Source organism: Macrosteles quadrilineatus, unplaced genomic scaffold (genome assembly GCF_028750875.1).
Source record: "Macrosteles quadrilineatus isolate MER2022 unplaced genomic scaffold, UCM_ALF_1.0 Scaffold_9__3_contigs__length_116548681, whole genome shotgun sequence".
NCBI classification, from domain to species: Eukaryota; Metazoa; Arthropoda; class Insecta; order Hemiptera; family Cicadellidae; genus Macrosteles; species Macrosteles quadrilineatus.
In genome coordinates this window covers 17,602,483-17,628,788 of record NW_026542602.1, presented here as the reverse complement: position 1 = coordinate 17,628,788, position 26,306 = coordinate 17,602,483, and the positions used below count along the sequence as shown (strand labels likewise).

Genomic DNA, 26,306 nt, shown 5'->3' with positions numbered 1-26,306 from the left:
TTTTTTAAAAGAGTTGCAAAATACCTCCAGTTAAATGTATCCCTTTGAAAATGTAATAAAAAACTAAATCAAATAAAAACACTTAAAGCATTAACAAAAGTAGTTTGTGCTGCAAGGCACAAGAATTGTGATTAACTAATTATAAACCCAATTATCAAGGCCTTGCGCTCCAAGAGGTGTGATCAGTGTCAAAGAGAGTTTAAGGAGTGTATGGAATATGACAGTGCAGATGACGCAACAGTTGAGTAACAGTCGCAACTCACATGCTACAAAATTAATTTTAGGTGTGGATATGACTGTTTTCTTGACACCTGCGCCAGTGGTGGTGTTTGTAGTGACGGTCTTGGAAGCTGTAGTTCCGGTGGTCGCTGCTTTAGGGAGTCCCTTGGGATCTGGTTGTGGAATCGGCTTGCCCAACTTTGTGTGTAGTTTAACTACCTGAAACGCAATTTAAATAACCACTTAATTTTCTCTATTTTGTATTAGCATTATCTTTAGCATTATTATGAAGACCATATTTCAAAAATTTAACAGTTAAAGAGCACAACATTATGTGTTTAACTTATATATCGATATACAGGGTGTCTAACGGGAACAGGACGAATTATAATTAACATTAACTCACAATCATTACACCAGACTAAGGAATAATTTAGAGTTACCATCATTAAGACTGGCCTCAACACAGCGCAGCTATAAATATTTACAACTTAAACTTTTCAATGCCCTCCCTGAAAATGTACGCAACTTGCCTATTAAGTCACTGAAAAATGTATTGACCGATTTTTTGAACAGAAAGGTTATCTACTCTATCGAGGAATTTTTATCTTTCAAACATGATGATTTTCTGTAAAATTCTAATTGTTAAGTAGGGTATTGTTTCTAAAGTATGTAATAATGGTTTCATGAACTGTGATATAATAGTCTTTCATAATAATGTTATTTCTGTGAACTTTATTTAAAAATTTATTGTTATTTAGTTTTAAGCTGTATCTCACTGCCAATTTTAGCCTTAATTATTTTGTTATAGGCACTTACCCAACTTGTTTGTTTAACTATAAACAGTATTATTATCATCATTATCAATACATCTCAAATAGTTTTGTACAAAAACCCAGTATTATTAGTTTATTAGTATAATATGTTCATCTATTTACACTTGACTCTGTACATTGTACTTTGAATTGTATATTATCTCCATTGACCTGGCCTATTGTATGACATGTATACTTAATGGCAATAAACTATTTGAATTTGAATTTGAATTTGAATTTGCAACAGCTCTCCATTGCTACACGGGCTAGGGAGATTGAGGTTAGGTTTCCTTCTTCAGTGTAGCCTACCAATTGAGTTACAATGGATCTGTGGACAATTAATCACCATATTTTTGCATACGATAATTTTTAAGTTTCAAATAATGGGTCTGTAATTTGAACACAGGGGATTTTTGTCATCACTTCAATATCGATAGAAATGATTCAGTTCTAAAGCCGAAATACGTTATTAAGGTGGGTTGAATCACTTAGAGACAGGGTGTCTAGTTTATTTCCATTTTAAAATTCGAGACTAATTCAAGATTTTTTAAAGACTAGTTTTTTTCAACAAATAGTGAGTGTCGATACCAAAATGTATCAATTCTCGTTTCTTGATACCGATACCATTTTTTATTTATAGTTCAACCAAATTTTCTAAATTTGGTTGTACTACACACATCCCGTCTTATGTCACAAAGTATTACTATGATAATATTTTTGAAGTAAAGACAAAATGCAGCAATGAAAAATTTTAACTAGCCAATTAGGGGGGTTTTTTTAAATCATGAAATCTACCGCAGTGGTGTAGACATCATCATTGACTGCCGCAGTCGCAGAAACATCATCATCGTCGTCATCCGCGATCGCGGCAAAATCATGAGCATTTCTCACGGCCGTGTAGACATCATCGTCGCCTCCTGCGGTCACGGAAACGTCATCTTCGTCGTCCGCAATCGCGGCAAAATTATGATCATTTCTCGCGACCATGTAGACATCACCATTGGCTCCCGCGGTCAAGGAAACGTCATCGTCGTCATCTGCGATGGTGGCAAAATCAAGTACATTTCCCGCGGCCGTGTAGACATCATCGTTGTGTTCCGCGATTACAGAAATGTCATCATCATCATCATCTGTACCTCTCAACCTCTGCTCTTTGGACAAACTGTCAAATTAAAGGAAAAATCAGTAAAGTATAGCTGACTTTAATTTATATAATTGACTATTTACCTTCTTCCAAAATGTAAACATTGAAAATTTGAAAGCCCATGGGGCATAGCCCAAGAGAAAAATGAAAATAAAATTATTTAACATTGTATTGTCATCCATTTGTGAGATATGTTAAAGTTTCAAGTCTCTAAGCCCATCAGGAAGTTAGTTCAAAATCGATTGCAAAATTTGTACCAAACAGACGAGAAAACAAGCTAATAAAACCGTTTTGAAATCATACAACAAATAAAGCAATATTTACATGACAAAAATGTATTAATTAAAAAAGCCTTTGGGAAGGAAACGCAACATCAACGCGCTCCCGTATTGCAACAACTTTCTGCAGGGGGTTTTTTTTATCTTGTCTCAAAAAAATCTCGATTAAAGTAAAATCTTGTCTTGTAGAACAAGATTTAAAATTTCCCCAAAAATTTCTGGAAATTTCGAGACCCGTCCATTTCTACATTTCAATCCAAACAGGCAGAAGTAGCAAATGCATACCGTTTCGCAATGGCACACAAGCTAAATAAGATTTTTTTTTTAAATATGATGCGTTTTACCCTATCTAGTTAGGTTATATCAGATAAAAACCTGGAAGGAAAGATACATACTGGATGTCCAAAGAAGAGGTGGAAAGACCAAGATGAGAGTTAGGGTTTTTTTACAAGAAGATGTGGAGGACAAGGAGGCAGACATTGGCAAGGTCAAATACTATGTTGGGGCTGTGATAAGTTAGGAGCTAAAGAAAGCCTACCTTCTGATGCTTGGCACCTCTGATGTGGGCAGTGTAGGCGTCAGTGCCTGTACACGTGATATCACACAGTTCACACCTCAGTGAGGTACCACCTCGTGGAGGAGCAGGTCCACTGCCAGCCAAGCTACTCTCCTTCTTCTTGTGTTTCTGACCTTCCAGATGCTCTCTGTATGTCTGTGGGCACAAAAATCCGTCATCAATAACCTATGCAAACAGTGTCAGAAATTTTATTTTACTTGGATCTGTTTAAATTTTAACAAATGAATGGCTGAAAATAAATAGGATAAGGGATAGAGTCAATTTAGCTTACCTAAGAAAATTTGAGTCCAGCAACTAATATCTTGTATAATTTAGTAATGGGCAAAACTAGACATTTTTATCTTGAAACCAAAACTTTTAAGATAAATAAACACTCTATGTCACTATTTATATTTTAAATGATAGCCAATTGGCTTATTATAGTGAGGAATTATTTTGAAAAGGAATAAAGTTCAGCTAGCTTACCACCTGAGTCCAGTGTCTAATAGATACGCACAAAACAAAAGAACGCAAAACACAACACTGATATTTGGTTCTGATGTGAACTTTCTTCAAAGTGTAGTTTAAAGAGAATTTCTCTCTGAAGAATTCCTACATCAGGACAAAATATCAGTGTTGTGATTTGTGTTCTTTTATTGTAGATTATCCCACGGACTCTTATTAAATCTCTCAGATAAGTTAGCTGAACTGTATTCCTTTAAAAAAAAATCACTATTTAACAGTCAAAGGAATTAAGACTTGTTTTTATTTCATTATTCTTAATCTTTAAATTTAATGTATTTTAACACATCAGATTTGTAGAACTTTAATTGATCTTTGAAAGTAGTTGGAGTTACTTGCTGGTCTCCTAAAAAGTGTGAACACTTTTACAAGAAAATCGATAAAAACCAACAGTCAGCGAGAGAGTTCAAGAGTAAGTACATGTTTTCTTCAAGTGCACATCAGACTAATGAAAATCATCATTCTGTTGGTGATTTAACTTAAGTTTGAGATTTTTAATAAAAATAGCAAGCTAGTTTACTTTTATAGTATGAAGCTGCAAAAGGGCTAGATTAGGCTACCCTACTTATATTTTATTTATGTATAAGCACAGAGAAGCAAGGAACAGAGGATATATTCCCAAGTACACTTAAGTGGTTGTCTTGGGTAAAATCCCGCACCACTAGCTCGCCATATACTACACACAACGCTCATGGTGGAGGAAGACCCTGTGCCCTGTACGATAGGTATTTCTGCACAGTGCAGAATGTTCGGGCTCTTCTCTGCTCGTCAAGGGTACAGTATATTTCCGCCCAAACATACCAGAGTTGAAAGCGCACAGTCCCATAAGCTTGTTTCCACTGTAGCTTACTTCTCTGTGTATAAACTTCACATTACCAAACACTTTTGAAAAACTAATATCTTTTACACTAAAACCTTGCCGTCACTAAAAGTAAACCCAGCAGTCCCTGAAAATTGGGCTAAAAATCAAAATAATAAAGCTTATGTCTAAAGTTGTATAGACCCCCCTGTATGTATAGACAGGTGCCTACCACAAACCGCCATGGAATTAGTAGCACTAGAAAAGTTTATTTTTGTTAAAAAGAAAAAAGGGAAAAAATTAGGGATGGACGAGATTGGATTTTTAGTTCGAGACGAGATAAGACGAGATTTTTTATTTCTCATAAAATTTCGAGACGAGATCGAGACGGGATTTCCCTTCTCATACACAACGGGAAATACACGTTCAAAATTTTTACCTGATTTTGTAACATTGTTAGATGACTGTTTAAATACAAAAATAATGATAATAGGCAAGAATATTTACAACATTTTTGTATTAATCACGCCTAACTTACCGGTATTAAAAATGCCTACGATTAGAAAACATAGTGATATCAGTTAGGATAGAGTTCAACTTATCCTAAAATAAAATAAATCATAAAATAAAAGCAATATTAATTTTTATAAAATAGTTAGCCTACTTGTTTTGACTTTTTATAGTAATAAAACATTCCTCACACTGCTTACACTTAACAAAACTTCTCAAATGTTATTAAAGTAATATTATTTAAATAATTAAAGTAATATTTACATTTAAAGAATTAATTAAATAAGAACGCCTTCGCAAAGGAAACGCAACTACAACACGCTCCTGTATTGCGGGTGTTGCATTGACTTTCTACAGGCGTTTTTAATTTTTTTTTTTTTTTTTTTTTTTTTTTTTTTTATTCTTGTTTTGATAAAAATCTCGGCCAAAAAGAAATCTTGTCTCGTGTAACGAGATTTAAAATTTCCCGAAATTTTGAGACTTGACCATCCCTAGAAAAAATGTAAATTTTGTTTGTTAATTTTTGTAAATCAATTGGACCTCCCCGACAAGTTTTGTAAAGTTGGCGAGGCCAAGATTTTGTATTATCATAAATAAATATATTTGAATTTGAAATAAACAGCTTATGCTAGTCAGCAACAAAGCTAAAAATAAAGTGAGATGAACGTCTTACTTTATTCTTCACTCCCTCTGCATTCATATTCATAACTCATAACTCATAACTCATTTATTGAACCAAAATAACAGATACAAAATTTGCATTGGTCATGTCAAATAATAGAACTAAAATTAAAATAAACAATAGACAATGTTGCTTCAATAAAACAATATCAATTACTTCTTACAACAACAAAAAAAACTAACTAGCTAAACCCATCAGCGACACAATCTCGAACACTGTAGTAACCCTTGGCCAAGAGTATTTTTTTGATTTGCTTTTTAAAGCTGTTCAAGTCCGACTCCAGCTGAAGGGAGGGAGGGAGGAGATTAAAAAGTTTAATGCCATTGTAATGAAAGTGTCTCTTGAAAAATGTAGTTGAATGAGATGGTAATTTAAGATGGGAGTTGTTACGTAGTGAATAGGAATGTGTAAGTGAAGATTGGTATTGGTGTAAGTTTTTTTTAATGAGAATCAAAGTTTCCAAAATGTATATTGAGGGAAATGTTAAAATTTGTGATGAAATAAAGTATTGCCTGCAAGATGTTCTTCTTTTCAAACCAAAGACTGCCCTAACTGCCCTCTTCTGGAGTCGGAATAGGAAAGACGTTTTCCCACACTCACACCCCCACACCGGCACTGCGTATATCAGGTGCGGGAAAATCACTCCATAATATGCTGTAATTAGAACATCACATTTTGCAAACTTAGAAAGTTGGCGGAGAAGAAAGATTCCCGAAGAAATCCTTCTACACACAGTGTCAATATGGGAATGAAAGCGCAGGTTTCTATCGAGCACCAATCCCAAGAACTTAACCTGATCAGCTGCCTCGAGCACAACATCATTCAAAAGGAAATTGTTTTTGTTTTTCCCAGCTGAACTTATAGAAAAATTTACAAATTCAGTTTTTCTGGCATTTAGACTCAATGAGTTGTCCTCGAACCACTGCATCATAGAGCTCGCTTGCAAAAAGGCCTTTATTTCGAGTTCATCGAAATTTTGATCAGAAACCGAGAGCGACGTGTCATCAGCAAATAGACAAATGTTTCCAGAATTTACAATTGATGGAAGATCATTCACAAAGACAAGGAACAACACCGGACCGAGGACTGACCCCTGAGGCACGCCACGAGCAGACTCGTGGAATTCCATTTGAAATATGTAGAGAAAAAGTGTTGCTGTCTTAATTATGTGATTAAGAGGTTCTTTTAGCGAATTTCCCTATAGGGAAGTAGCTATTACCGTAGGTCTCATGGTAAGACTTAAGCCCGGGACCGATTTACTTTTTCATTTTGATGTCCCCAGAGGCCAAAAACACCATTCGTTTAAATTTTTATATATCTATATCTATATAGAGATATATATATATATATATATATATATATATGTGTCCATCCGCACGATAACTTGAGTAATTTTTGTCCGATTTTGATAAAATTTGTTTTGAAGGTGTAAGGCGGGATAAACTTGAATGAGTTCGCAAACCAGCATGATCGGACTATGGGAACGGGGGTTTATGGGGGGTTTTATGGGGTAAAAATAGGTTTTTCCCATTTTTGACCCTAAAAACACAAAATTTCACAATTTCTTTTTAAACCATTTTGTAGAAGTTAAAAAAACAAATAATTTAGTATATTGAAGCGTTATTATGCGCCTAATTGTTACGGAGAAAATTCAAAAAAATTGCAATTTTAAAATTCCCATGTTATTCTTATGGTTGTAGTATTCCTTGTATTCCTATGTTCAACTGTTGTAGTTTGCTTGTTTATGAACATATCTTGATCAAATTTTGAAAATACATTAATTTCTTACTAAACCACAGTACCTTTTAACATTTTACATAAAAGAAAACTTTTTACCCTCCCTGTTGCAGCAAATCTAAGTACTCATTAAACTAATTCTGTTTAAATAGTCAATAAATGTGATATTTTTAAGGAGACATTTTAGTTTAAATCCAATCAGGCAAATGGAAATTCGCTAAGTCTGCAGGTTTGCTGCGGCGGGGGTATTTGAATATTTATCGTGATTATAAGTCTAAGGTTGCAGTTCTGAGATTGCTATGTAGGCCTAGTAACAATGCACACTTAACAAGTTATTCCAATACTCCAGTCCCAAAAGTTATCCCTACACCACTCTATGTCAAGAGCAATACAAAAATACTGATTTCAAGCTGCTTATTTTACATTAGCAAACATTCTTCTTTGTGGAAATACATCTTTTTAACACTCAGAGAGAGAGTTCAAGAGTAAGTAGATCATTTTCATCAGATCTTAATCAGAACTTTCAGGTCATCATGGTGTCAACAAGTTGTAAATAAGATTTAACGAAAAAAAGAGTTACATTTTGTCATTAATTATCAATACTTAACACACTGAAGTAAAAGTGAGTTAGATATGTAACTTGCAACATTTTTTGAAAATATCTATGACATGGTCTAGCTACAAGTCAAATAGCAGCCAGCATCCAACATTAAAACTACAAATCCAAAAACACACTCAGCATCTCAGAAATGTTTTCAATATTTCCAAAAAAATTGCAGGCAAATCAGGAAAAGTTATAAAAATCAACTACGAATGATGGGTGAAAGAATTAATGTGATGTGGAAAGTAAAAGGGACCTCTTGTCGGAGATGCAAAATTTGAAGTAAGGCCGATATAAGTAATTATTAAGATGGAAAATATCGAAATTTGGTTTTTTATCAATTGTCATAGGCCTACCTCATTTTTTAGCCATTGCACGGTCTGAGAAAAGGTACCTCTTGTCGCTCAATGTTATTTCGACATATTATAAGGACAAGAGGTCCCATTTCTAATATTCACTTTATTAACAGACTTTAGTCCAAAAAATGAATTGTACTGCATTCTAGTGGAAATTTAGAGAACTAAAAACAAAGTTTAGTGAGTCGGTGGCTCAGTCGGTAGTGTCGCGGACTTCGGGCCCAAGGCAGCGATGTCGTGGGTTCGGATCCTGGTCACTGCCACTAAAATTACACTGCCTTTGTACTGTACCGGCTCACTCCTTGCTTTGCTGTAAACGATCCACGCACAGGCGCTTAGTCTATGTGGACGGGCAAATTATAAGGTTAAAAGAGGCCGCCATCCTCTTAAAAAAAAGTTCAGTTTACGGAGAACAAAATATCTCACAAATTTTGCGGTCCCGACAAGAGGTACCTTTTTCATGCTTAGATAAAACAATTATTTAAATTAAAACCACCATGAGTTAAGAGAAAACTATGTATTGCCTCCAAAGAGGACATTATAAGCTTTCTTTTGATACCAAAATCATTTGAATGGCGAGTATAGGTCACTGCCCGCCATTTTTCACGCCTGCGCGAAAATGGCGACCTATACGCCATTTTCCCGACTGCTAGAATAGCGACCTATACTCAACAAAAAATGGAAAAAACAATTTGACCTCAAAGGGTTGGATACGAAAAAAACTGTTTTTATGCGTAAACTTATTTGAAATTTTCAAAATAGTTTTTCTCAAAATGACCCTTTTCCATAAAAAAATTTCAAAGTCCTATAACTTTAACAAAAAAACTGTATATGCATGGGACTTGCACCAAGTGATTCTGAATTTTATAAGGGAATCAAATAAATATATAACTCAAAATCAAAAATTCCCGACAAGAGGTACCTTTAAATTTTGTAATTGGTAAGTATATTATTTAAGTGCTTTTTATCACCAAATACTTATTGGAGAATTTCAAGATTCAGTATCTAAAAACCAACAGTCAGCGAGAGAGTTCAAGAGTAAGTAATTGTTTTCATCAAGTTTTTACAGACTAATCAATGTCATCATTCTGTTGGTGGTTTTACTAACGTTTGAGTAACTGAATTTACATTTGAGTTCAGCTGATCCGAACTCTGATTGCATTAGCTGATTGTTCGGATTAGCTAAAATAATTAGAATGCTGTCTAACCTCGATTTTCTCGGCTAACTGGGGAGGTAGACAACGGATACTGAAAAACCAAGTTTAATCTTACGTGGTTTAAAATATTAACAAATAAAGAAAAAACCAAGACATTATTGTCTTTATTTGAATTTTTACATCCTCAAAATAACAATATTGCCTATTATTAATTTAGTATATTCATGATATTGAAGTCATTAACCTTAGTTCAGATACAAACTGTAACATTCAAATTAACTAAGAATAAGTCAATAAAATTTATTATTTCTTGATACAGGTACCTAAAAAATCAATTTTTGATACAAACACTTTTTTTAGGCCTATTTAAAGAAATTTTCTTTATGGATTGGTTATACTACACCAACCACCCCTGTCTATTTGTCCATCCATAAAGTAATTTTGGAATAGTGGGGTGTTAATAAGTTAAGAAAAAATGTTGTAACAATTTCACTCAATTGCAGCGACATCAGTGATAATATCATTAGATTGCGCACAATTGCGGCAAAGTAATGATAATTTCTTCGGACCGCAGCAACGTCAGTGAATCGTGAGTTTCCAAGTTGTGATTTTGGGAAGGTTTCCTGACAATTATTTAAATATTTGAATTTCCCACATCCTTACAAAACTCTTGGATATTTCCTGGTCATCAAAATTCACATACAAATTCTGGTTTTCAGGTTGCTGGATGGTGTTCAGAGGGGAGTTTGATGGGGTTGTTCAATAATAGACCATAACAGGTTAATATACAATGTATTTTTTCAAATTATTTATTAAAATTGTTGTCAGATAAATGCTGCTACAGGATTGGGGACTTTTTCAATAGGTTATTAGTACTAATTCAAATCAATAGTTGTTGTAATGGTTTTACTGTAAGTAGTTGTAAGAGAGAAAGCTGTATTCATATAGAGTATACTCTTAATTAATTAGTGCTGTAAATATGCCGACTGTATAATTATTTTTTATTATTGTCTTAACACAATTCATGTATAGAAATGTTCTTTTTAAATAAGAGATTTTTTTTATTTGATTTAATTTGATTTTAACACATTAGGACTTGGAACACATTTCTGGAACTTGTTCAGATTAAGCAGACATTTGGATTACTCATGTTCGGATTATGTGGACGCAAGTGTATTTTCAAAGACAGTGAGTGGCAAAAGTTCACAACAACTATATTATTGTCGTTGTTGATATAAAAGTGACATTACCAAATACCGTTACTTCCGAAAGACTAAAACCTTAAATTTAAACCTTGCTCTCACTAAAACCGGACACTTTAATTTGATCACACTATTTTACACTCATTCTGAATTCATACTTAGCTTATAACGTGAATACAAAACACATCACCTGTCTTAATAAAGTGATAAATTGCAATTATCAAAACCAACAGTCAGCGAGAGAGTTCAAGAGTAAAAAAATGTTTTCATCAAATTCATCTGATGAATAAGGAGTCATCATTCTGTTGGTGATTTCTGCAAGAAAACTAGTTTATCTACCTATCCTTAATTTGTTCCTACTGTCTCGGAACAAATCTCTTATATTTTCATAATACTTTGAATAATTTTGAATTTTTAAGGCAACAGATCAAAATGTAGTCTTTTTAATATCCAAACAGTGTTAAATATTTAATGACAATTAAGCACTTAAAAATTCAAAGCATTTCTACCAAGCTACATCCCAGTTACAGCAGGCAACTGGTTCCAGAATTGATATCTCCCAGGGTCACCAAATCTCCTGGGGCAATGAAGAATTATCATTCAAAATAACCATTTCATTTAAAAATAGCAAAAATAGGGTTATTATTTATTCCTTTTTATTTACACTTCTTGGATTAGGGCTTAACTTAAGAGATTTTTTTAAATAAATTCAACACTCAAGAGAGAGAGTTCATTTGGGAAAATTATTGTATGCATAAGTAGTTCCAGGTGCTCTATTGAGACTTGGTTGATCCCAGGATTTGTTCCAATTATTTGATATTACAGATTGCTGTTTGCATTTGATATGGTATTTATTGAATGTGTTAAGAAGAATTTTGTCTTGAATTAATTAGTTAGAATTTTTCATTCAGCTAGAAAACATCCCTATTACCTTAAAATTGCTTAGTGTTTGGTGGAAATCAGATCTATCAGCTCACTTTTGTGTGAGGAGATAGGAGTTGATGTAGTAGAAACAATCCGTACAGAACATTTAGCAACATCTTTTTAAATGGTATTCTGGTACTGGGAGCCGTGAATAGATTTTTCAGGTTATCAGTGCAGTAGAACCTCTTTAATCCGAACTAATTGGGACCGGGGGTAGTTCGGACTATTGAATAGTTTGGATTACAGAACAGAGTTTTCTTTACATAACAATAGCTGAAACAAGGCTAAAATGGATCGTAATTGTTACTGGAAAAGTTAAAAAATGCTTTATAAAGTAATATACAGTGTTTATATAATGCAGTAGTAAACATAGTGAATAAACAGTACTGTACATTAAATACAGTATACAATATAGCACTACTGTACTGTGTATAAAGTACAGTAATGAGGTGTTCGGATTAGTGGACGTTCAGATTACGGGGGTTCGGATTAAATAGGTTCTACTGTATCTTAAACATTTTGGTAGAAACATCACTAGTCCCAATATTTATTTTTCTCTTGTTCCTAAATATTAGGAGTAGCAAACTTGCCGGACAAACAAAAACTGCAGTTAGAAATCAACTAAACAATATTACAAGGGCAATTTATTCAACTGCTGCCTTCAGTACAAAATCAATTTTATAAGCCCGTATGACAAAAACTAAGCCCAACTTTTTACCTACTTCAATTATTTTAAGACTGTAAAAACCCCAACAAAGCAAGGCTATTAGCGAATTTCCCTATAGGGAAGTAGCTATTACCGTAGGTGGCACGGTAAGACCTAGACCCGGGACCGATTTACTTTTTCATTTTGATGTCCCCAGAGGCCAAAAACACCATTCGTTCAAATTTTTATATATGTATATATATATATATATATATATATATATATATATATATATAGACTTATATATATATATATACGTCCGTGAACGCGATAACTTGAGTAATTTTTGTCCGATTTTGATGAAATTTGGTTTAAAGGTGTAAAGCGGGATAAACTTGAATGAGTTCGCAAACCAGCACGATCGGACCATGGGAACGGGGCTTTACGGGGGGTTTTATGGGGTAAAAATTGGTTTTTCTCACTTTTGACCCTCAAAACACAAAATTTCCCGATTTCTCTTTAGACCTTTTTAAAGAGCTTAAAAAAACAAATAATTTAGTATATAAAAGTATTTTTATTCGATTATTAGTAACGGAGAAAATTAAAAAAATTTTAAATTTAAAATTCCCATGTTATTCTTATGGAGAATATTGTCAAATGTTGTAGTTTGCTTGTTTATGGATATATTTTGATCAAACTTGGCAAATTTATTTATTTTGTACTAAGCTATCAATATTTTACTCAAAAACACACTTTACTAGTTTCCTTGTAGCAGCAAACCTAGGTACTCGTTAAACCTAATGTTATTAAAATATATTTAACTGAAAATCAATTCAGACAAATGGAAATTCGCTTAGTCGGCAGGTTTGCTGCGGCGGGGGTATTTTTTGCATATGATGTTTCACAGGCAGATGCACTGAACTATTGCAGTTATGTGGATCCCCCGTTCAAGCGAAAGCTCTCAACCAAGAACTGGGTATGACAAGGACAACCGAACTACTCCATATTGTACTATTTAAGCCAAGTCAGATTGTTTACCTGTGGCCCAGCACAGCTGATCTTGCAAGTCTCGCAGTAGTGAAGTTGTTGGGGCTTAGCAGGACCCTTTGGTCTGTTCAGTTTGAACCCAAACCCCATCGGCTTCTTGAAGTTCTGCCAGGTATTGGTCGTCTTGGTAGGCACAGTCGTAGTGTTGGTAGACTGCTGAGCGACATACATGGTAGCAGCACTGTATAGCGCAGCGTCATACCCAGAGTATGTTGTTGTCGCTGCAAAAAAATCTTTGTATTACGCTTCTTAAGTTAAAGGTTTTATATATAAAATCAAAATTTCTTTTGCAACAAAAAAACTATTCTTTGCAGCCTTTTCATGTCATCCTGATTGAAAGAATGTACGGAACTGCCGTAAAATCTTAAAATGGCATCTACATTCGGTCTTTCTAGAATGTAGATGCAATTGTAAGACTTATTTACTCTTCACATTTTTGCTCTAAACTTACTCGTTTAGGAACTACATGATGCAGAATGTACACTGCAAGTAATTTTTTCTTAATTGTAACATGCTGGGAACTCCATATAAGTGTAGACAAAAAATGCCAAGAATAAAAATAATGCACATGACAAAACATAAAATGCAGGGTCTTCCGAAAGAAAAATCAAAGTTAATATTTATTTGTGCAACTAGTGAGCAAAGTGAGGCAATTGCACTTTGCACTCGAGTTTCACATTATATTTTTCCTACAGATACCATAAAACAAATAAATTGGTAAAGAAACGTAACATATTTTTACACAGAAATGAACTTTTAATATGACATTTAATGATACAACAGTACAACAGCTGACCAGCTGATTTACAGCCAGTGCTGCCAACGTATTTCGCGCGCATACGACCTTGTCTGCATGTTACACGCTCACTATTTCGTGCCTTCGCGTTGCAAATCTGGAGTGAGACAATGTTAACATTGTCTCACTGATGAGCGAATTGGCCACTTTGCTTTCTCAAATCAGTGAGAGAACATGTACATTGTTAGGTAACTGTAGGGAAAGAAATTTTTTTTCAACTTGGACCAGTTTTTTTTTTTATCTAAGGCACAATTTGTAGTTTTTTTTTATTTCTCCTATAACTTTTGAATAAAACAGCTGGCACACTTATATCAACTCGAACTTGGTATTGTTTGATAAGGAATTGAAAATGCTAAATAAAAGTGTTCCTGACATTTTTTTATCAAATCAGCCATTTTTTTTGTAATTTAAGTTTAAACAATTAAAATGGCCGCCATTTTGAAATTTTAAGTTAAATCAAGATGAATTTTTTCCCAACATTGGTCTCTTTTACCTTAACATACATACCAAGTTTCATAAAGATCAGTTGAGAAAATCCAAAGATAAAAATGTTTATATAAAAAATACAAAATGGCGGATATCTGCGAAGTGATTTTGGAAATATTGTTATTCTTGATTATCTCTTTATTTTGACCCAAAGAATCACTTTACGTAAATTATGTCCCCACCTTTTTTTAACACCCTGTATATTTTATCAGTGGGGCTCATAGAACGATAAATCCATAAACAATGACAAAACTTTAATGATGTATCTGTTATGTTATATTTTATAATTAAACTAAAAGTTGTATAAAAAAATGGATTAATATATATTCTTTACTATTCATGTATTGGGATTCTAGGGGAGGATTTCGGGTTTGCTCTCTAGCTCCCCTCCAACTACTACTACAGTACTCACCAGCTTTAGGCTTAGGAGTGGTGGTAGGTGGTGTGGAGGTGGGAGTAGAGTAGCTTTGACTGTAGTTGGTGCTGACGACAGACACACTGCTATTCTGTGAGCTGTACGTCTGCTGAGGAACATACGAGCCAGAGGTGGCCGTATTGCCTTGCTGCTGAGGGTGAAAGGTTTTCTTCACCTGTCAAACAAAATACAGTTAAACACGCATTTAAAAATGAAAACCATTTATCCTACATATTAATTCCACAAAAGTATATTGCTCTTGATGAATAATCATTCCCTCTTCCTCAATGTAAAGTAGAACTCCAATTAACCAAATCGATTGGGACCATATCACATTCAAATAGGCCCAATCAAAAATATTAATAATTGCATTCTTGCCAAATTTGGGGTATTTTATAGAACATACACAAAGTGGAGGCGAGCTTTTTCTACTATGATTTCAGAACGCGGCTGCCAAGATTTCACGATAGAAAAATTCACGATTTACTATGATCACGGAGAATGTCGATGATTTTCCGTGGCTGCGGGAGACAATGACCATGGGCCCGTGACCAATATTCAAGATTTTGCCTTGATCACCAATGACAATGATGATGTTTCTGTGACTGCGGGAAATGATGATGATGCCTACACAGCCACGGGAGGTGTTCAGGAGTTTGCCTCTTATTACTGTTGAAGTTTTAATTGCTGAAACTATTTTTGTTCTTATTGCTGTATTTTTTAGTTCTTGAAATTATTTTTTTAAGTAAATTGAATATTTGAAATACGGATACGATTGGAGTTCCATTATATTCTTTAGCTATCATGAATGATTAAACGTGCAATAAATTTTAAAAAGGTCAAGGAAACAGATTACTCTTTGCCGATTGATTTACTATGGAATGTTCCTATTTTAACAATTCCATGTTTTGAGTTATAAGTGGGTTTTGAAAGGGATAAGTGGTATCAGAATGATCTCTGCGAGTGTGTATAGATGTGCAAAAGGCTTCCGGCTTTCAAGAGATTTTAATAAGCACCAAACTACTCTATATATCTTCTGGGCTTTAGCATACAACATTTGTTCAAGAATGAAACTCACAAAGTAGTAGGTCAGTAAAGCTCAAGCAATTTAGAATAGCTCACCTCATTTAAAGATTCTAAACCACTGCCTTTATAACTAGGCCCAGCGACAATTAATTAATGTAAAAAGCATCAGTTTTAAGCATTAGGCACATGCGCATTATATGATTTATAATAAGGTTTTATTAAATCTCAATAGATATTGTGAGATATTAAAATTGTATTGTAATGAACTTAAATTGCATACTTTATGATAAAGCCAAGCAATAAACTGTCATACTACAATACACGACACAAAACACTAATATACAACTACTTTGAGTGAAACTACAATGAAATGTTACAACACCAAAAAGTGAGCATGAAACTGCAAATCTTAATGATACAGGAATAAGGAGTTCATGAGGTATATAATTAATAATTCTGATCGTTATAACGATAATTTTGATTTTAAACCTTCATAGGGGTCACAACAAAGTTTTCCTCCATTAAAATTTATCTTTATAGAAAATTAGGCCTTAACCGATCGGAAGTTTCGAGAGTAACAACACCTGAAAAAACAAAAAGATGTACGCCTAATAACACTTGTAATAATATATCTACACTTATACTGTTGACTCGCAAGACTGTAAATACATATAAAAGTTGGCAAGTGGTGATCGATTTCTTTGTCTGTCAAATGTTTCAATACCTGGGGAAAAAATGCCTTGTGTCAAATTGTGTTTTAGAATCATTAAATTCTTTCTCTGACATTGTCTATGACCTTTATAAAGATAAATTATTTATTAGGTATATTCAATATTGATGATGAATATTCAATAACTTATAGGCTTATTACTGATTCGAGCCCCTCCCCTATATTTTAAGACACAATAATCAGAATCTACCTTGTTCGTTTATTTGCAAATCAAAAAGTGACAGTACCATTATTTGCATACAGCTATTGTGTGGTTCAAGCTTATTTTGTTGGGAAGAAATTTTTACATCAGAATAAGAAATCTTCTATCCAAGGCTCCTCTTATACTCTGCGGCACCCCGCACCGCATGTTTGTACGGCATCATGGCATCGGTGGAAGTATCAGGCCTACTAACTAAGAGATTTCTATATTTACTTCAATCGTAGTACTATCACGGCCGCCTTTAACTCTAGGCCGTGGCCTTCGAAGTGGCAACGTCACGAGCAGGGTTGTAACAGATGTCTTGTTTGGAAGCAGCTAATGGTACTTTGTGTATTTACCAAAGCTTGGTTACTGGACTATGACAATACTGACTCCACTTTAAATGTAAAGATGCACAATTAGATAGATGTTCAATTCATATTGTTTTGGTTTTTAATTCTGTGTGGTTTATTTTCAATATTTTGATAAACTTATGTTCATAAATTTAAATCAATAAAGTGTGAATCAACAAGCTGATGAAGTGTCTGCCATGTTATCTAATGGGACGTCTTACACTAAACAACCCTACTTGGGACGTTGCCAATTCTACCATGAGTACTATATGTAATTATACATACACATAACATGCAAACTGATGAAAAGAAAAGGAAAAAAAGAAAAAGAAAGCACCTACCACAGTGGCAACTAGTGATGTGACGAGTCGAGTTCTTTACTCGTAAGTAGAGATGGTCAAGTCTCGAAATTTCGGGAAATTTTAAATCTCGTTACACGAGACGAGATTTCTTTTTGGCAGAGATTTTTATCGAGACGAGAATTAAAAAAAAAAAAAAAAAAATATTAAAAACGCCTGCAGAAAGTCAATGCAATACCCGCAATACAGGAGCGTGTTGTAGTTGCGTTTCCTTTGCGAAGGCATTCTTATTTAATTAATTCTATAAATGTAAATATTACTTTAATTATTTTAATAATATTACTTTAATAACATTTGAGAAGTTTTGTTAAGTGTAAGCAGTGTGAGGAATGTTTTATTACTATAAAAAGTCAAAACAAGTAACTATTTTATAAAAATTAATATTGCTTTTATTTTATGATTTATTTTATTTTAGGATAAGTTGAACTCTATCCTAACTGATATCACTATGTTTCCTAATCGTAGGCATTTTTAATAAGTTAGGCGTGATTAATAAAAAAATGTTATGCTGATGTTTTTTAATAAAAGATTGTAAATATTCTTGTCTATTATCATTATTTTTGTATTTAAACAGTCATCTAACAATGTTACAAAATCAGGTAAAAATTTTGAACGTGCATTTCCCGTTGTGTATGAGAAGGGAAATCCCGTCTCGAAATTTTATGAGAAATAACAAATCTCGTCTCGTCTCGTCTCGAACTAAAAATTCAATCTCGTCCATCCCTACTCGTAAGTATCAAGTCCAATGAAGTATCGATTCGACTCTATACCAAATCGGCGATACTAGAGTACTATTACTTGTGAACTTACTTACGTGCTCACTAGATCCACCACTACGAGTCCATAGCGCTTGGGTTGGGTGCATTTAATCCTCGTCTAATCGGGTCAATGTTGTTCCAGATTCTGCCACGAGTCGACAGCGCTTGTGTGCTTGACAGTTCGTAATAATACACTGTTGACTGTTCACGATATAGTTTCAAAACCATCCGCTACGAGTACATAGCGCTCGAGTTAATGGCTTACTTGAGTCAAGATACTGTTCGTTATTTAATCTATTTCGTTAATCCAACAAAGTTTTACAATAACCAATAAAACCCATAATTAATGATCAACTCAATGTGAGAGGAATAACTGATCTCGCTCTCATCTTAAATCTACACATACAGACAGAGTATACATCGATTCCAAACCAAGTCTATCTGACTTCTGACTCGAGTAAATGGACTCGAGTCAAGACAAGATTCATTTCCAGGATTCGCAGCTACGAGTCAACAGAGCTTCGGTGCTATACAGGTAAGAATCGAGTCCAGTACTTGAGTGCTGACTCAAGTAGTTGCGCAGGGTTGCCACCAAAGTGAGATAAAAAAATTCATGCATAATTCAAGGTTTTCATTGGTAGTTTTGAAAAATGCATGGGGTATATGCTCGCACAATTTCACCATAAAAGAGTGTTGCCTAGTTCAGAATTGTACATTAATTTATCGACAATATATAGTTTTGTGTGCTACTATCAAATAAAACACATTTCATGCGTTTATTTTACAGTGAAAAATAAGAATTTAATAAAATTTATCCAGTCTAAAAAAAGTAAAATCACAGATGAAAAAGGATATTAATAAAAATCTTGTGTGTGATAATACGATGTAATTATAAAAAAAAATTAAACATCTGATTTAACAACATCATAGGCCTAATGATAAATTCAAATGTTAGAAGAAATAATAAATAAAAAATAAGTCGGATTGGTAGTTAGGTCTAGGCCTAACCTAAAAAACATTACATCCAAACATAAAAGGTTTAACTTAGTTAATCCAGCAATGGCCTAGAACTTTACTGTCTAAACATCAAATTAAGATAATAGGCATAACGTATTTAATTAAGATAATAGGCATAATAAAAACAAATGTTAAGAACATGATCCAAGAAACGGTTACCTTAGTAATGGACCATATCTAGGCCTACTAAAACGCGCATGCAATCTATTACTTTATACTGTAACACAGTAGGCTAGCCTACATTGTAATCCAAAGCTGAATCTAGGCTAAGTTAGGCCTGAACCAACTTTTATTTATTGAGAAGATTAAAGGTTACCGACTGACTGATAAAAACACTCTAAAAAGGTAAGATTATGTAAATAAATATTTAGTTAAAGCTAAGAACGAAACAAAAGTTATGGAATGTATGTAAGTTTAGACATAGGCTAACTTACATTAAGTAGGCCTAATAAAAAAATAATTAATTACATTCCCCTACAGAAAAGGTTAAAATAAACTTAGTTAGGAGGATGTTTCTTCCGACTGGATCAGTTTATATATTATTATTTGCCTACACAGGTTTAAATCACAGTTAAAACAATTATTTAATTAAATTTACATCTCATTAGTTAGTATTATATATCTCATCAGTCATTCATGAATATCTCATTAGTCTCATTATTGACTGAAAACACCTAGTTATGCTTCCAACAAAACATTTACATTTACCTTCCTCAGAACGAAATCACCATTTTTCAGCACAACATTGACTTCTTGCAACTTAGGCCTAAATAAATAAACTTAAACTCCCGTTGTAACGTAACACATTTATTCAACACTGACAGTAGTTTGAAATTACGACATATTTGACCAAACAAACACAGAAGACGGTTCCAGCCGGCGTAAGCCATTTTGACCTTTATGGCAAGGCAAGGTGAAGGTACTTCTTATTTTAACGTTGTAAAGTATCGGAAGTATGATATATCAGTAATAAAAAATATTTAATCTGAACACTTGTTCCACTGAGTGTTGGGTAATCAATTATAAGAAGCACAAAACGGAATCACGAGTGCAAAAAGTGATCTTACTGTCCAGTGTCCACCACTACTTCAAAAGTTTGACAAGTTTCAGATCAGTTTAAAACTTTTAGGTTATGGTTACTCTGTATTTCCTTCCACACGAACACTAGAGGAGAGAGTAGAGAATGAGTGAGAGCGAGCATCAATTCCGATTGTCGATGTTTTCGAAACATCGATGTCTTTTCTATCGATGTTCGAAGTTGTTTGTTTACATCGATGGTAGATTACCGAACCGATGATTTGGTTTGTTACATCGGTCTTTTAGGCCAACAAAAGTAATGAAATATTGATGTTTTCCGTAACTGAATTGTATTGGTTTTAGGTTAATTGGCTGTTACAGTGCAGAGAACAGACGAGAAACTCGGAATAAACATCGATGTGATCGATGTTTTAGCTCCGAAAGCATCGATTTTATCGGTAGATCGGTACTCGGTAGAGATGGGCGTTATAACATAACAGGATGAATAACAGTGTTGCGGCCACGGCAACGTTATCGCGGCAACACGTTGCGGAGAACTCCCTGTTATTATAATAACGTATCTATCTACACAATGTTGCAGGAAAGCCGCGCGGACAACGGAAACATGCATTGCCATTAGTGCCGTTGCCGCAACGCTACCAGAGCAACGATAACTTCTGAAACGAACTAGAATAACGCATCCTGTCTGGACAACGCGGCAACGCCCGACTCCCGACTACAACTGAAAACTGAACTCAGAACTGATCAACCGACCGGCGACCGGCGTACAAGACAACGGTTTATAGCGGCAACGAGTTGGCAATCGTTATTGAAATAACAGGTTGCCGCAACACGTTATTGGGCAGCTGCGTTATCGTTATAACCGTTGCCGGAAAACAACGATAATTCCCATCTCTAGACTACTCGGCTGACGTCGGTTACGATCGGATTTGACCTTGAATAAACTACGCAATCGTTTCTGTTCGTGGCATGGCAACAAAACTTTTTATCTCGACACTCCCACTTTGACGTTTTATCTCGGTGTTCATTTCGAGAATGGTTTTAATACGGAGTATTTGATTCAGCACATTTAGGGGTTTTGGCTGAATTATTAATAATGATTTTGAGAATTCATGGTCCAATGACGAAATTCACGCATAATTCACGCACTTTTTCATGGTCACCTAAATTCACGCATAATTCACGCTTTTCAAGGTTTTCATGGCTGGTGGCAACCCTGTTGCGGTATCGAGTCGAATTGATTAGAGTCGGGAAAGTACTCAACTCGTCACATCACTAGTGCTGTAAAATAATTTGTTGTAAATAAAGAATTTTTCTCTCTCGATCTCTCTATCTAACTAGTGGCAACAGAAAGTGAAATGGGGAGAGGCAAGGCAGTACTGTGTTGAACTGAGTTTGTTTTGATCAGTTGGCAGCACTTGACAGCGCCGCTGCGGCGTGCCGCAAAGTATAAAAGCTCCAATATAACGCAATGCACCTAGAAGCTGCACGTTTCTGCGACTCCTAGGTGCGTTGTGGTGCATCTAGCCAGTCGCAGCATCATGCGGCGGCCGCCGCAGAGTATAAAAGCACCCATTTAACTCAATACACTTACAGGGCCGTCGAACGCGTGCAGCAGAGTATAATAGGGGCCTAAATCAACGCTACATGAACTCCTTTAAAATCTATAGCATGGTGGGATTGTCTTTAAACAGTTTGTGGGCAGCAAGGCAATGCACACATGCAAGCACACAGCACTGCCACCAGTCAACCTACAACCTGTTCAAAGACGGCGGACAAAGAAAGCACTATACTCACAACTTTAATAACATTGTTATAATGGTTGCTAGCCTGAGTTTGTTGGGACGGGTAGGTAGTACTGTAGGACGTAGTTCCGAGTATCTTGACAGGTGTGGCTTGCGTGACAGGACGAGTCGTCTGTGTTGTGTACGTCGCGCTGTACGCAGGTTTAGGCCCGGCCGCTGTAACACCAATCACTGATCATACGTTAAAAATCTACAACCAACAAGCCAATCACAAGCGGGGTTGACAAGTGAAGAAGCTTGGATTAAAATTAAGTAACAGATAAATCTTGTGGTTCTCTTTTAAAAAATGAGTGAGTTTTGAACAGTTACCATTTGGTATAACAAATTCTCAGTATTAGCCTACCTATTATTAGCTAGATTAAGGTCTCCAATGAGCTTCAAGTAAAACAGAAAAAGTTGGTTCAGTTCTCTGTTACTTCCCCCACTATTTTTTAAGTTGGTCTCTATCTCTAACTCGCTTAGTATAGTTGTAGTAGATGTTAACTGGGAAATATACAACAATTTTCTAGTGCCAGATTTTAACTAGCATATACTCTGTCTTTATATTAGCTTGTTTGGGACCACAATTTACAGTCAACACTCATAGCCTACAGTAACAAAATTTCTTTGAACTTCAAACACTACGAGTTGAATTTGCAATGTACAATGTCTTGTTAATTCGTAGCACAGCAAATCAATGGAATTTGTCTGATAAGCCAGATGAAGCTGGTTCACTTTCCGCTCTCTGCACTACTGTCATCACTGGCATTGACGTGACTACCGCAACAATACTTGCTGTCTTTAAATTACCACACATATCAGTAGTCATAGGTGATGGTCAGTTGATTTGTTTTTAAATAGGCTAAACAGTATCAGCATTCTGACACAAACTTTCTCCCATAAGCTTGTCAACAACCTTTACCATGGGTAAGCGATGGGAGTAAATATGATATTTTATAGTTAAAAATCACAATGGTAGTAATAACTTTTGAACCGTAATCGTTGCAGCAATGGGGGGTTGTCCTATTTTTTTTATTATAAGGACCATAACACATTAATTTTGATCAATACCAGCTTTTTTCCAAAAATCAGATTTTTGTTTTATCTTGTAGTTTTTATGGGAAAATAACGGAAGTTACAATAACTTTTTAAACGTAATTTTTACGGAAATGGGATTTGTACCATTTTGTTCATAATTTAAAGGACTATAACATACTAAATTTTTATGAAAATTGTTCAGGCCATTTTTGAGAAAATCCAATTTTTCCGTTAATTTGTGGGTATTAAAAAAAAAAACTCAAAATACCTGGAGATTACTACATACATACCAAATTTCATTAAAGTCGGACCTCAGGTGTGGTCTGTAGCTCTGTACACATTCACACACACAGACATCACTTTGAAAACCACTTTTCTGGGTTCAGGGGGACCCAAAATGGATATATCCACTCAACACTCAGACTCAAAAATGTTGACAAAAACATTACTTTCTCTATGTATAGGGGGAGAAAGTAAAAGGAAACCATCAGTTAATACCATTGCATTTCTATTGTAGCTCGAATGGGAAAGTTATGATGGATGAGGATATAAAAACTTGCTATAAACAATCCTTTAATACTAACTAATACTATAAAAGCAATTGTTTGTTGTTAGCTACACTTGTTGAATTTTATTACAATAAGTCAATATCATATTAAAATAAATGTATGATAAAATAATTGTCAATTCATTGTTTAGCATGATTTTTTTCAATGTTTTTTATCTTTAAAAATGTTTCAAAATTTTAATAGTCCATGTAGCCTACAAAGACACACATTTTAAAATTAATTCAATTGATAATATGATTAAATAATCTTATTGTCTTTTATCAGACTAATGTAACAATATTAAACTGATTAAGAAAACATAATTGCTACACAAACCTTATCAAAGAATTGTTAACTCATAATAAATCAAAGAAATTTAGCTCACACCACTAGCTTAGCTTGCTGGTACATTATAAATCAAAACTAAAAGTTTGAAGTATGTAAATGTATTAAGTTAAAAATCATCATTCAGTTCAGCAAAGACAACATCAAATATAACACTTGACTAAACGTATTGTAAACATCTGTTTGGCTGACAGCTCAGTTTCAACGTTTGATTAATAAACTTTGCTATCAAAATCAGCAAGTCATTAAAACATTTTTAGTTTAACCCATTGGGGAAGGAAGTCAAGTGTTAAAATATTTATAGTAGGGGTATGCGGTACAGAAAATTTAAGGTCAGTACGGTTCGATACGGTACAATATTTTGTACCTCTGTTCTCGGTAAAATATTGGTACGGTACGGTACCAGTATTTTTGCTGTTTTCTTCTCAGAAGTGTATTTAAAACCATTATTTAAAATTTTAATACAATTACAGTACCACACATTAGAGCTCGTGCGTTTCCTGGTGAAGCCTGGGGGTAGGGTTGAAGCTCATACAAAACCGGTTCACAGCCACTCTAACCACCTACCGCCCAGGCTTCACCAGGAAACGCACGAGCTATACTAAGACATTTACCCCTAACACAGGATTGTGTCAAGAAAGAAACACAGTTAAGACCAAGGTGTTACCTATTTTAGGCCAGACCAGGCCTAGATTATTTAGGAGGTCCTGTAAAAATTTAGTAACAAACAATGAGGGTACTTAGCAAAGGCATTATCATTATTTTAGTTTATAAGATTCCGATTGCAAAAAGTACCTATACATCACAATAAAATATATAGGAAACAAAAACATTTAAACCTGAACAACTGCATATTTAATTTTACAAATGTATTATGCCTACATAAAAGAAAAGGATATACACTGCAAAATTCATTTATATGTGGTATATAAATAAATAAATGTTTAGGATTTACAATAATAAACACATACCATGTATTAATCAAAATTTACAAGTAGGGTTAACTTACACATGTTTGAATCAATAAAGTATCTTTTAATTCTGATATGTCTCCATGTTTTCCATTAATTTCTTGCTTTACAACATATTTGAGAAATGCTCCAACTAAATTATAGGCTATTATAAATTGTACGATGAAACTCTCTATATCTCAGGGTACTAGGGGTATCGTGCCGGCTCAAAGCAGACTTACGTGATTTTTGATAGACATAGGCCTAATGTTCATCACAAATTAAAGTGCAATTAGACACTTTTCAAAGATGAAAGTTTAAATTTTGAGTCTAATAAAATAATATATGTTAATTTAGTTCAAGTTCAAACTGGCAAAAGTCAATGGAAATTCTTGGAATGTATTTGCCTAGGTAAAGTTCAGTTGGATCCCAAAAGTTTATAGTTGTCTTCACCACAAATAAAGGGGTGCACCGAAGGATCCTCCTCGAAGATTGTGACCATTACACGCTTTGAACGACATCACAATCGGGCGCAACCCGGGCAACGCTGACATGTCAGCGGCAAATCCTTCTACAACCGGACGACTTCGAAAAATGAATCTACCTAAACGGTCTTTTTCAAGGCCATTAGTAACGATCTCGATTAATATCGAGGGAATATCGAGAGACAAAGAAGTATTACTGTCTGATATGTGCAAGATGTACGAATGCGACTTCCTCCTTGTGCAAAAAACACACCGGGGCTTTACCTAGACCCAACATAGAGGGAATGAGACTGATTCTAGAGAGACCTCATGATCAATATGGTAGTGCTGTTTTTGCCAGGCCATACATTGACATCACCTCAGCCTCGCTTACTGAGAGGAACAATACTGAGATACTAATGGTCAGGACACCACAGTACAGTGTCACCTCTTTGTATAAGCCTCCCGAATCTCAGTATGTATTTACAGAGCCCGATAATCTATGCTATGATGACATTAATTTCGTCTTGGGGGATTTTAATTGTCAGAGCATTGCTTGGGGATACAAAGAGACAAGTGAAAATGGGACAAAACTTGAAACCTGGGCTGAGGCAAATGACCTGCAGCTCATACACGATCCTAAGCTCCCTTGCTCCTTTAACAGCAGTAGATGGAAGAGGGGTTATAACCCTGACAACATCTTTGTGAGCAGCAGGATTGCCTCCCAGTGTGAAAAGTCTGTAGGTGATCCGATTCCCCAAACTCAACACAGACCTATAGTATGCACCGTTAGTGCTGTTGTTAAACCTGAAGTTGTTCCTCT

General features: G+C 34.7%; 1 protein-coding gene across 6 annotated transcripts in view; it reads right to left on the bottom strand.

The window, feature by feature from the left end:
• Nucleotides 1-26,306, bottom strand: part of LOC129004186 (zinc finger RNA-binding protein-like) — an 88,964-nt gene that overhangs the window by 45,154 nt on the left and 17,504 nt on the right. For 3 of the 6 annotated variants that reach the window (XM_054432653.1, XM_054432649.1, XM_054432650.1), the window contains exons 4-8: nucleotides 22,152-22,330; nucleotides 14,890-15,067; nucleotides 13,187-13,416; nucleotides 2,995-3,168; nucleotides 264-438 (exon numbers count right to left, since the gene is read on the bottom strand). In XM_054432653.1, coding sequence (XP_054288628.1) covers nucleotides 264-438; nucleotides 2,995-3,168; nucleotides 13,187-13,416; nucleotides 14,890-15,067; nucleotides 22,152-22,330 — 936 coding nt within the window. The remainder of the gene's footprint in view (nucleotides 1-263; nucleotides 439-2,994; nucleotides 3,169-13,186; nucleotides 13,417-14,889; nucleotides 15,068-22,151; nucleotides 22,331-26,306) is intronic. The other 3 variants (XM_054432655.1, XM_054432654.1, XM_054432652.1) reach the window with 3 other exon arrangements.